Source organism: Ammospiza caudacuta, chromosome 23 (assembly GCF_027887145.1).
Source record: "Ammospiza caudacuta isolate bAmmCau1 chromosome 23, bAmmCau1.pri, whole genome shotgun sequence".
Classification (NCBI taxonomy): Eukaryota; Metazoa; Chordata; class Aves; order Passeriformes; family Passerellidae; genus Ammospiza; species Ammospiza caudacuta.
Window position 1 is genome coordinate 1695323 of NC_080615.1, and position 13352 is coordinate 1708674.

Below are 13352 nucleotides of genomic sequence, written 5' to 3' on the forward strand. Positions count from 1 at the left end.
TGGCAGGAGCTGCCAAGCCATGGAGAGTCCTGCTTCTGGCTGGGTAGGAATTAACTCTGTCCCTGCTGACACCATCATTGCTTGTTCCTCAGTGTGCAGGTGCCAGTCCCAGGTGTGCTGTGCTGGCACCTGCCACTCCCGAGTTGCATTTGCTTATCACTAGGATTTACTTAGGCTTTCCTGGCTGGCTCAGGGTAGGATTTAGCAGTAAATGAGCTTTTCAGGCAATATCTTTAGCAGGGCAGTCAGTCAGTCAATGCACAGCAGTTTGTCCTCCTGGCTAATTGACAATTAAGATGTTGTGATTGGCGAAATGCTGAAGAGCAGCTCCTTCTTCCTTGCACATTTCTATGACAACTTAATGGAGCCCAGAGAAAGCTTCTTTTTCCCTTTGCCCCACCCATGCTGGAGATCATAACAACCTCTTCAATGAGAGAAGTGAGTCCCTGATTTGCAGTGTTGACTGAGCAATGACAGATTTGTGAGAACATCCCCACAGGGGATTGGGTGGGCAGGAGGCATCAGCTCTGGAACAAGCGATTCTATTCAAATTACCTTTTGCAGTTTACGTTTTTTTCTATTTACTGCTCACCATGGTATTCCCTCAGTGTTTGTCTGTTGCCTCTTGTTTTGTGGAATCAATCCTGGAAGTGTCTCCTTGACCAGTATCATGTGTTTTTTCCAAAGGTTGACCCAATGCTCACCCCTGAGGAGCGGCATCTGAGCAAGATGCAAAACCATGGCTATGAGAATCCCACTTACAAATACCTGGAGCAGATGCAGATATAAAAGAGATGAAGGTGGAATAGCCCCGATGGGAAAAGGTGCGGGGCGAAGGGCCAAAGTGGTTCAGTGTTTTGGATCAGCTACTGACCAACAGTTGCTTCAAGAGGACTTCATCTTACATTCAGAACTCCTGGATCATTAAGACTATAATTACTACTGTAGAGTTACAATTTCCATTCTTTAAAATGGGTGAAGAAATGATAATATAACAATATGATATATAAATCTCCTTAAATGGGAAAAATTGATCTATTGCAGATATTTGACTGAGATGTAGTTTTCTTTTTTTTTAAATAATCTGAAAAATACCAGTTCTGTTGTACTGTTGTCTGATACAAGCTCTATATATATAAAAATGGGAAATGTTGATTTTTATTTCTGATAGACCACCTGTATATTGAGGATCGTTTGTACCAGCCCACCTTCAAAAAAGGAGACAGTTGTGGCTCTTTGGTAATTTTGGCTTTTGTATATAATGCATTATTCTTTTCCTTTTTTTTTTTAAAGTGAATTTCACTGGGACTTGCAAAGAGATTAATTTAGGGATAGAAGCTATTACAGCATAAGCAAAGAAGCAGTTGGGAATGGTAACTAACAAAATTCCCTATAATGAGACAAAAAAAAGAAAAAGAGAAAAAAAAAAAGGAAAAAAACCTCCATCTCCATATGCCAGTGGTGTGCACCCTGCTGCTCAGCAGCTTGGGCTCTAGGAATCAAGACTCCCTGGAGGCAAGGAGTTAAAAGGCTTCTAGCATCTCTGTTTATAGTTATTCTAGTAGAATGTTAGAACATGGTTTGTGCATACTTGGGTCTGCACATTCCTCTTTGAGATTCAGTTCTGCTCTGTTCTTCAGTTGGAAGTTCTGGTATTGAATTGAAATCTCTGTTCTCAGCCAGTTTCCTTCAGTACTCACCTGGCATTAACAGCCCCCTCTTACTACTACTTTCTAATTTCCCCAGCTCTCCTGCCTCACCAACATGGTAAGTAGTTAAGAGCCACAGGTTTTTGAGCCTTTGCATCTCTCTGGGTGATGTTGGGCCAGAAATGACAAATCACTGCAATAACTGGGACCTTGGGAGCTGACAAACACAGAGAGGTCTCTTAGCTGGGGATGGAAGACAGTGACATGTTGGGAAAGGGATGCTGCCTACTTTAAGGGAAATAGGATGCATAGGCCCCAAGAAGAACAAAAGGGGCATTGTTCCATTCACCATCATCATGTCTTTGTAATGCTTGTATAGTTGGTGTTAATGCTCATGGCTTTTTTGAATCTGGGGGTTCTGGTAACCTGTGGTGTATTTTTTCTATTTTTCCTGTGACTTTATTTTTTCTTCCCCTTTCCGTGTTTCTTCCCACTATGCACAGATTTACCTGCAAACTCCTTAGTGTGGTCTGTGGGGAATGTACAAAGTTTAAACACATCAATAAACACTTTAACTTCCAGATTGCTTCTTCTCTTTATTCATGGGCTCACTCTAATTCCCGGTCCTCCCACTCTGTCCTGCCAAGCTCACAAAACCTTTCCCTGACAGTGAGAAAGACTGTACAGGTTCTGATGTATAACCATACCTGGAGTCTTTTGAGGTATTTCCAGATCCTGATAACATTTCTGGAGTGGAGGAGGCAGGATGCTAAACAAACAGCTGGATCCTGAGAAGCGTTAAAGCAGCAGCTGGAGTGCAGGTTGGGGAGAGCTGGGCTGGGGCTGCCTCTGGCTGCTTTTGAAAGATGCTGTGGATGGTTCTCCCCATACCCAGGATGCAGGTGGCTGCTGGCACACTCTGTGGGGGCAAGCAGAGCCAAGGCTCTCTGCAGTGACAAGCTGTTCTGTCCCTGGCCATCCACCTGCACTTCCTTGAGAGCCACAGGGACCCTGTGCTGGCTGTGTGCTCAAAGCCTGTGACATCCACAGGCCTCAGGAATGGGACTGGGCAGAAGGGCAGCAGGAAACCTTAGAATTCATAGATATGAGGGCATGGATAAAGACCTCACAATGACACAGTTTCTGTGGTTGCTTCTGGTGGATGGCCAGATCTGAAATAATTGAAGTCATAGAGCCCAGGGCAAGAATCAGCTAATTAAGGTTAGTGCTCACTGAATTGCTGCTGCTGTTTTATGAGGGGAAATAACTGTTTGGTTTAAGTCTCTCTTCCAGAACACCTAAAACTAACAGCCTGTAAAGCTCAAAGCTATTTCTGGTCCCATGTGTCATTCCTCTCTGTTCTCCTTTGAGGTGTGACCTCAAGCACATATTCCTACTCTCTCATCTCAGTGAAATGTTCTAAGAGTCACTGTCACTTGAATGTCATTTTAGAGGTCAATAGACAGAATTAATTTTCCTCCATATTGATCTATGCAGTTGCCAGTAGGTCTGGAGGAAGAGAAGGAGAGGACAAACAAGAAGGTTTAGCAATTTGGAACAGGAAGCACTTGCTTGTCCTGTTTCTCCTTAAACAGGGGCTCCTTGGTTCCACTGAAACCTCCATATTCTGGTTAAATTATTCAGACACTGAGGAAAGAGCAGATGCTGTCCTAGAAAATGCCTTCTGTTGGCTTGTCACAACTACTTGGGAGAGAGTTTTGATTTTAAACTAAATTTAATTTAAATGATGCCAAAGCATATCTGCAGCCCAGTGCCATTCTTGAACTGCACCCTCAGGTAGGGTGACCTGCAAGTGAAACAAATTACAGAGGCTGCAGACTGAGTTCCAGAATTGAATTTGGGTATCAGATTTTTCCTTTGATAAATTCTATTAGTCCTGCAAAATAAATACATCAGGCTGGAATCAAAGTCTGTTAGCTCCATGCTTTGGGACAGACTGCCAAGCACTTGGGATCAATTCTTTAGGATGGATTTTGACCACAGTTCCTGAAAAGTCATGCTGAAACTTAGCTGCTTGAAGATGGATGCTAAGGCATGTCCCAAGAGTTCCTGGTTTTAGCTGTGCAAGCAGAGGGGCTGATGCCAGTAAAGAGGCAATGAGGTAGTTTGGGAAAATATCAGCAATTTCATGGCAATGAGATGCTTAAAATTAAATTATTCAGAGCACAGTGGAGCAGTTGGCTGGGGGAAGACTTGCAGCATGTGGAGAGCTGCTTTTCAATAGAAACACTGATTTTAAAGAAAAAGTGCTTCAAGAGGAAGCACTTTTTTTCCTCACTCTCTGGTGAGGAAACAGGATGTTTGAGAAGGGTCTTTGGGAATGCTGAGCAGAGGAAGTGCTGGGTCAGTTTGTCTCCTTTCTCCTGAAGCTGTTTGTGGCATTCCTGCAAGGGCAGAGTGATGAACGTCAGTGCATCAGGACTGTGATGTGCACAGGAACAAGTGGATGGAACGTGGGTGGATTGATTTTACCAGCCTTACTTGTCTCTGATGTGCAGAGCAACACTTGTGTGAAGTGTGGTTTTGATCATTCAGCCCTGGCCCACAGAAGAGATTAAAAGGTGCCCACAATGAGCTCAAGCAGGTGGTGATGCAATGCCTGGAGCCTTTCTTTCCCTGTTGCCCCATCAAAAGGTGATACTCATCTGATGCAGCACATAAACCCTCCTAATCCTTTGACCTGGGGTGTTTCAGGTAGATGTTGGAGAGCTGCAAGTCTCAAGGTGAGGTGTCCTTTTGGTCCAGACTGAGTGGTGCTTAAAGTTGGTGCCACCACACAGGAATTTGGGTGATCTCCGGAGCAGGTGCAACTCAGTCAGCAGCATCAGTGGCTTTGTTGTGGTGAAAAAGGCTGCCAGATAAGCACAGCAAGGGGCAACAGTGATGAGCCAGAAAAAGACAGTTTTTATAGGACATAGTAGAGTAAGGTAGGGAAAGCAAAAGTGAGTGAGCTGCTCCTGCTTTCAGGTCTCAGTGGGACCACATGCAGATCACCTGGCTGTGATCCTTAGCAGCACTGTGGGATGGAAGTCTCGGGGAACTGGAAAGCAGCAGGCTCAAAAGCTGTTTCTCCAGTGCAGAAGTCAGAGCATTCTTAACCTTCTGGGTGCCTCTCCATAAATTCACAGTTTGATCTCAGCAGGCACTGGTAGCTTTGCTGCAGAGGCAGGGAGAAGATTCTGCTGAGCACAGCACCTGATAGAGGTGAGGGTTTAATTCATGTACATGTGGTTCCGCGTGTAGCGAGAAGCGAGTGGGTTAAACACGGGAGCATTTTGCTGTGTTTACCAGTGACCTGTGTGGAGGCTGTGCTTTGTAGCAGGAGCACTTAACCCCTGGACTGGAGGCTTTCTGTGTGTGCTGCCAGGATGAGTTTATAAAAAAATTTATTTCCAGCAGCACTGGGTTCCTGAGAGCAATTTGAGAACAGGCTGTGGGCTGAACAAGCTGGTTGTTAATTACCATCAGTCTCTGGATGGCATCAGGGAGGTTCAGAGTCTGAACAGACTCTGGTGCTTGGAGTGTGGGGCTGAAGGTGGTGGGAGGGACTGGGCCTGAGGGAAGTGGTCCCATCTCCCCAAAACCTTGCCATGATATGTGTCAGTGGGAGGAGGTAAAGACCCTTAAGGGGATGAGGTGATGGGGCAGTCCGTGGAACTTAATACCTGAATTGCTGTGTCTGCTGTGAAACAGCTTGGGGATATCCCAGTTTTCTGAATGCTCCCTCATTCTCTCCTGTTTAAGCTTCATGGAGCTCTGGGTCCCACAGCCTGGCTGTGCTGTGGGAAGATAGGAGCCTTAGCCAAAGTTCTGTTTCCATACCTTAGATTTCCCCATCTAAGCCCTGAACGCGAGAGCAGAAAGAGCAAGGGGAGTCAGTTTACCTGCGAATGATCCTCCCGACATCCTCAACATCCTTGCAGTCTCCACAGCAACATCTGTCCTCTGGACCTGGGCTGGAGGCCACTCTGGAGGCAGGAACTTCTCAGGAGTGTCTCACCTGTTCCATGGGAGAGCAGGGATCTCCTTCCTCCTCCTCACCTGCTCCCTGGGAACATTCCCTGGCAGGGAGAACATCAATTCTCTCCTCTGTGTCCCTGCCTGCACACCAGGCGCTTTTCTCTGCCTGACTGTGCAGCAGGAAGTGAACTCCCTGAGAATGTGTTCACTCTTGGCTTTGAACTTTCTGCTCATCCCATGTGTGTGTGGCTGTGAAGAATCTCTCCCTGTAAAACATATTGCTCTGATGTTGAAGAGGCTGAGGGTGCTTCTGTTCTGGTGCTCTAGAAAGCGTCAGTGAGGGGTAAGGGAGATGCAGATGGTTGATTGGGATTTAATATCCCTTCTGGATGCCATCAGAGCAGCTGTTTGGTGTATCCTCCTGCAAGGTCTCTGAGAGGAAGGGCTCTGTCTATGGCAAGCTCAAGAAAGAGGGAAACTGGTCTCTTGGATGGTGCCAGGGTGGATTTATTTTTTTAGCTGAAAGCACAGGCACTTCAGAGAAAACACCTGCAGGGAGAAAGTGGTGTAAAGGCTTTCTGAGCAGAGGGACTGGCTGCCTCAGCTGCTCCCTGGGTGGCTGCTAGAATGGGGACTGGGCACCGGGATGCCATCCTGGAGCTGGGCTTGGTGCTCCCAGGGTGTGTTTGCAAACATCTGGCAGAGGACCTGTTCTTAGAGCAACCTTATAGAGGTCCTACAGATTGGGCATTTGGTGCTGCTGCCTGGGTTTGCAGGGTGTGTGTGTGAAAGGGACGGGATGGGCCGTTCTCCTGTGGGCTGACCAGGGCCTCTGCTTCCTGCAGTGGAGAACAGAGTGGGGCTGGTTCTGCACTGCCTCACCAAATGCAGAGTGAGCAATAATTGTTTTCTCAGTGTGGTGCTCCAGCAGGGAATAATCCTGCAGCTGGAGCAGGCTCATGCAGAAGTGAAGGCTGGAAGGAACTTCTGGAGGGTATCTCACTGAATTCCCAGCTTGGGTCAGAGCAGGTCTCTGGGTGATCAAATATAACGCTGCCTTTTTCAGCAGCAGCTCTTCTGCCTGTATCCATGGGTTTTGGGGCAGGAAAAACTGTGATTATCTGAGGCCAGGGAAGTCTAAAGGGGGATCTTTACACTGAGAGCAGGTCACAGGGAAATACCATCCTTTATTCCTACTCTAGGCAAATTTATTTGTGTGCAGCCCTTTATCTGGGGCTTAGCCCTTGCTTTGCACATTTTGGTATCACTTTTTTGGATGCAACAGGATCATCTGTTTTAGATTTTGTGTTATCCTGTGAAGATGCAATTATGGACATGCGTTTTCAGCAGACACGAGGAAGGAAACATTCCTTATGGCCACGTGAGTATTTGGATACTGGAAAAGAAATAAACTGCAGGTGAAGTAATGATCCAGCCATTCTCTACTGGGATGAATTCCTGTTGCAGACATCTTTTTGTGAAAATCTTTTCTTTAGGATTTTTCCTGCTGAAGCTGAGAAGTTTCAGCAACAAATGTAAACAATTATTATCTGCTGCTGCGGAATGCAACAGGTCCACCTGTGATTGGCCCCTCTTGGATGTTTACAATTAATGGCCAATCAAGTCGGAGCTATCTCAGACAGAGTCCGAGAGAGCTGCCTTTTGTTATCATTCTTTTCTTTTCTATTCTTAGCTTAGCCTTCTGAGGAACCTTTTGCTTTCTATTTCTTTTTAGTATAGTTGTAATATATATATATATATATATATATATATATATATATATATATATATAATAAAATAAGAAATCAAGCCTTCTGATCATGGAGTCAACATTCTCATCTCTCTCTTCACCTGAAAACCCCTGTGACCACGGTCACAAATTCTCAGTGGTTTGAGGTTTTTTAAGAGCTGAATTTTGGATTTACCCCTTGCTGGTGACACAAGTAAACTACTGGAGCTCACTCCAGCTACTGAGAATCAAGAACTAGACTGGGACTATCCCAAGGCTTGGTCACAGATCCAGCCTTCAGCTATTTCAGTTACTTCATTAATAATCCTTTTTGTTCAGATTATGTGTTTAGTTCCTTTCTCTGCTCGTAGTTCTGGGAATGTTGTCTGTATTGCCTTTTGCTAATTGCTTTCTCCTTGCTTTGAAGAGTGAACACCAAAACCAGCTTTTTGGGTTGAACTTGAAGCATCCTTTGTTTTCCAGGGTGATGCATTAAGAACTAGAAGCCACAGATGAGAAAAGCCCTTGTAATATAATTCCAGGCCTATTTGCTCAAGTTTGTTTTTAATAAAGCAGAGAACACTTGAATTTCCAACAGCCCAGTTTGTGCTCTGAATTACACTCTGGGTTTAGGTGGTGCATTTATTCCTGTGCTGTCAGTTCATAGTTTTTCAAGACACTGGGTATTTGATGATGTTCAAGTGTTCTTTACTTTTACAGACTATACATATATGTGTATATATACATATATAAACTATATACAGCCTGAGATGTATATAGTTTATATATATACATCTACCACAGCACTTTACTGGTATATTTGGAATATCTTGCTGAAAAAAGGAGCTTCAGCATGGAAATCAACGGTGATTCTTTCTGATTAAGTGTTGCAGCCTGAATTGGTGCTAATAAAGTCCAGGGTAAGGAAGCAAAAAGGGCCTTTGCACGGTATGCACAGATGTTTAATTCAGCCACCAGTAAGATGCTCAGGGTCCCAGGCACTCTGCTGGGGTTCGCAGGGTCTCTCTGCCCAGAGCAGGGGCTGGACAGCGGCACTGGGGCAGAACAAAGCCAAGGGACAGCAAGGGAATAGGGAGGGATGGCTCAGGGACACAGGAACAGGGCAAGGAGCCAGTGGGGTCTGAACAGCTTTTTGAGGGAAGCTTCTTGTGTCTCCCTAACCAAGGGGATGCCCCTCAGGATCTCTACAATTCAGAACCCAGATTTTGGCTCATTTGAAAGAATTTTTGATATTCTGTGTTTTTGGATGTCTAATAAACTAGAGGACCACACTTCCAGGTCGTTGGTGTGTTACTTCTTCTCCTGGGGGGGGGGGGCTTTGTTTTGAATGTATAAACTCTAGGGGAGGGGGGAGCTGCAATTTTCATTTTTACAGAAGTAAACACCAGGGCAGAATCTATCTCAGTGCTTTGGATTTTGGCCAGGGGGAAACAAGTTGGGGAGGACCTGATGGTGTTCGGATTTTTTTCTTTAATATTTAAATATATTTTCATTTTAAAAATAAAAAGTAGAAGTGAATATAAAAATAACTGAAAAAAATCTCAAAAATAAAAAAATAAAAAGGTGAAAATTAAAGCAAATAACTGTCTTGATTTGCCGCTGGTGCAATGCCAGTGCCCCCATGAAAATATATTCTCCCTAGTGCCTGCTGTGAGATGTGACCAGAAATAGGGCAAAGCAGGCTCCAGCTTAGGAATAAAGGAAAAAAACCCCAACTTTATTAACTTACAATATATAAAAGAAACACACAGAACTCAGAGTGAAAACCTTCCAAAAACATTCCTCCTCCTCCTCCCAATTTCCAGCACCAGACGAAATAGAACCTTAGATTCTCAATCCAGTTACCACCCCTTAGATCATCGACTCTCAGTCCATTACCACCCTTTAGATAATCAATTCTCAGTTCATCAAGAGGAGAGGAGTCCCTCTTGTGCCATAGGCTTCCCCTGGAAACACAGTTGAGACCTCGTGTGTTTCCATGTTACACGTGGCACCGCCCAGAGAACATTTGCCATGGTGACATCTTCCTTCCATGTCCAGTGCCCTCACCACTGCACATGGACCTGAGCTGCTTCTAGGGTTCCTTTTTAAGGATGCTTTGCCCAGTTCCAAAGAAAGCACAGTCTCTCACTTTGGGACACCTGTCCCTCCCCAGATTCATCCCCTGGGGCTGAGGGGTCTCGAGATCAGAGATCTTCTTCTCTGAAGACAGAGGGCACCACCACCCTCCTCACCTATAGTCTCTGTTCACGCACTCCTTCACATAATATCACTGCACTCTCTTGGCTCTGAGACGTTGCCTCCCCTTAAATGCAGTCTCTGTGTCACAGGAAAAATGGTTCTGTCCATGGCTGTACAAGAAAAGTCCAGCCAAAGGCCACTCCATCATCTCCTCCCACCTAAGGTTCTTCTCAACTTATCTCGTGGCCATTTCCTCTTATCTCATCTCTATCTCTCTCCTCATTCATCTCCAGGAGGATCAGCATTTGTAAGGTTTCCATCATTCAAGAAAGGGTTAAAAATCACAGTCTCTGCCTGTCCAGAACTCCCATGGCTGCCCTGTTGAGCACCTTCTCACCGCATCCCCCTTCTCCTTCTCAGCCGGCAGTGCTATCCCGTTTCAAGGTGGCACAGGCTCTCTCTCTCTCTCTCTCTGTGTCTCGGGGGCTGGGGGCTGCCTGCTGCCTCTCAGTGCTCCTCCACCCTTCCATCCTGCAGGGGCCTTCACCTCCCTCTCTGCCCAAGGCCCGGCTCCCCTCACGCGGCCCATGGCTTCCCCTGCCGCACCCAGGCCGCAGCCGGGGGTGAACCTTTCTGAACCTTTCACCACCGGAACCAAGAGAGCTTCCCCTGGGCGTTCTCTGCTTTGAACCCTCTGTGTGCTCAGAGGTGCATCCATGTCCTCCTGGGCCGCACCAGGTGCCAATATTTGAATTTGAGCACCTATTGGTTTGACCACAGCATCCCTAAAAACTCGCTTCCTTTTCAAACCAGGACAATAACAATAAGTGAAAACAAAAGTAAGCAAAGCTTTAAACAAAAACTAAAAGTAAAGCAAAAATTACTTTAGTTTTGGTTTTAATTTTTAAATTATTTTAAGGGTGTTGCGTTTTGCTTGAACAAGGATCCCATGCACTTGGTCTAAATCATCTTTTATTGTGAAGCTTCTCCTCTTCCAATGAAACACAAAACACAGAACAAACATTCTCTACCCAAAGAAGAAAAGGAATTTCTTTGCCCACAAAATATCTTTACAGTCATTTTACACATCCAATGCTGTCTGAGCTCTGCGGCTCCAGCTCTGCTGTTAAAGCTGGTCTAAAATATAAAACTGGTTTCTGCAGAAGCTCAGTCAAGGAATACATGTGCTGAACTGATAATTTAATTAACCAATTGGTTAATTAAACTCTACAGCTTTGCCTTTAGGAGTGAAGCTGGGAACTGCATCTCCAGTTCTTATTTTGCCATTTAAATCCGAATTTTACCTGGAATTTGCCACAGAACATCAGGAAACTTAGCCTGTACACAGATATGTACACAGTAACTTAGTTTTCCTTAAGTCAGTAATTAAAACTAGCGGCTGAGCATCTTCCATTCTTTATTGGATCCCTAGGAAATACAAGGATTTTGGGCCAACTCCTCTTTTCTGGTCCCAACTTCCAAAGGCTTCTGTAACAAAAATGTTTGATACAACATTAGGTTAAAACAGAACTACAGCACAATACAAAAACTTCTTAAACCTAAAAAACTCTCTCTTTTAAACCCCAAGCCCCTTCTTTTAAACCCAAAATCTCCTCTTTTAAACCCAACTAAAACTCTCTTTAAAGCCAAACAAACTCAAACTCCTGGACCTGTGTAGAACATTACAGAATCTAAAACAAATACTTTGAATTTCAGGATAAATAAATGTGAAACTGATATAGTTTAAGAATAAAAATTTCTCATTACTCTGACACTGCTGGGACCCAAGATACAGTTAAGACCCAGCTCTCACAGGAGCTGTGCCACAGCTTGGCCAGGTAGAATTTTATTCTGATAAATTGCAGAATTAGTTAGGTTCTGTCCATTGTGACAATAGTCTCCCAGTGAGGAAGAAACAAAGGAGGAAGAAAGAGCTGCACCATGTTCATCAGATGCCAGCAGCCCACAGGGGGAAAAAAGAGCCAGCTAAACCCAGCAAGAAAGGACATTTTTTCCACCCTTTCATGGCAGTGGCAGCACTCAGCAGGTGATGGAGCAACTGATGGAGCACTTGTCACACATTGTAGGGAAACACATCAGGTCAGCAGAACAGGTGATTCACAAATATGCTGCAAATCAAATAAAAATTATGTTATTTGATAGATTCAAATAATACCTCTCTACTACACTCACACATCACTGCAAGAGCTACATACTTTATTTCCCAACAGCATAACCCTGAGAAACAAGGGCCAATTGAACTAATCAGTACGGGAAGGTGAACAAGAGGCAACTGCTGTTCTTTCAGAATCCTAACATCAGCTCTGGAGAGCAGCTTTTCCAGGTTTTGCTGCACTACTGATGGCTTCAGCTAGGTTTCCAAGTAGTGCTGGCAGCTCATGGTTCAAATCCAGGTAATTAATCTTTTAATCCAGGTAACTCACGCCCCCATCATAATATCACCATTTGTGGGTATCTCTACCCAGCACACACAATCAAACCAAAGGCAAGTATTGGGTTATGATATTAAGCATTAGAAAAATCTTTCTTTATCTTTACATCCAACTTTAAACTGAGGCAAGAAGGCAGGGAGAAGCCTGGCTGCTGTTGCAGTTGAAGAGTCCAAAGAGAAGCTCAGGTTTGCTGAGGTGTCCTGGGGACAAAAGGTTCACCAGATTTAAATAGTTGCCTCAAAGGTGTTTCCATGTTGCTTTCTGAAAATCAGTAGGATGTGTAATAACCATCTCACCAGAATCCACTGTGCTGAAAAGGATGCTCCTAGTGAACTCCAAGTATCCCACAGAACCAGCAGAAATGGGGCACAATGAGGCATCCTACCACCAGCCTCAGTACTCACACAATGCATGAACCTTCCCATCGCCTGCAGGGAAAACAAATATTATTAAGGTTAATAAACAGGGCAATTTTTTTGGTGAAACACATTGGTACACCTGGATTTTTAAATTTTATTTCCCTCCACAAAACACAGTCATTGGTATCTATTTTCAAAGCAGTGCTGGGAAAAGAAACACCTCCCAGGAATTCATAGATATGTCAGGAAAGAGGTGAGTGATGTGAGCACTACGAGACTCCACAGATGTTACACCCAGGGGAAAACTGTATATTTTTCAATAAGGCCACTCTAACTCTTAAGATTCATTATATTTGAGCATCTCCTTATCAACACGCATTCATCAAACTGTGTGCTGGTCTGAAGTTTCATGAAGTACAGTGGAAACACATTAACAATTAACAATGGGTCTGTCACCCCTGTTACACTGTGCAACTCTTGCTGGAACCCAGAGCATCCTTGAAGCAGGAGCAGCCTCCTCTCCACCAAACACTTCACGATCACCACCCAGACACATTCAAGAACCTCCAGCCTCCCAAGAAAACTACTCCAGCCAGAGCTGGAACACTTCCCCCTCCTTGGCAGCGCTTCTCCAGTTCTGTTCCCTTCTCCAAGCTCCAGCACCACGGTGTCCTCCTTGTAGGGAGGGACCCAAACCTGAACACTATTCAAGATGCAGCCTCACCACAACCTTGGATGAGATTCAGGCTGTGCATCCTCAGAGGAAAATAACTGCTGACTGTTGTTTTTTAAATCACTTGAGTTAATAGGCAAGAAACACATTAAGATTAAAAAAAGGAAAAAAGTAATGGAAAATTTTAAGTTCTGGAAGAGATAAGTGATCTAGAAAATCCAATTGTCCTCTGAACAGCAACTGCATTAAATTTGGAAGCTAAGTGTAATAATTAAGCTGAAAGAATAGATTTTAGTGATGTTTAAA

At 44.5% G+C, this 13352-nt stretch overlaps 1 protein-coding gene across 3 annotated transcripts in view; it reads left to right on the plus strand.

Annotated features, from left to right (window-relative positions):
- Nucleotides 1-2230, plus strand: part of APLP2 (amyloid beta precursor like protein 2) — a 50227-nt gene extending 47997 nt beyond the window's left edge. For all 3 annotated transcript variants that reach the window (XM_058819104.1, XM_058819105.1, XM_058819106.1), the window contains one exon: nucleotides 688-2230. In XM_058819104.1, the coding sequence (XP_058675087.1) occupies nucleotides 688-789 (102 nt within the window). In that variant the 3' untranslated portion in view covers nucleotides 790-2230. The remainder of the gene's footprint in view (nucleotides 1-687) is intronic.
- Nucleotides 2231-13352: the final 11122 nt, after the last annotated feature.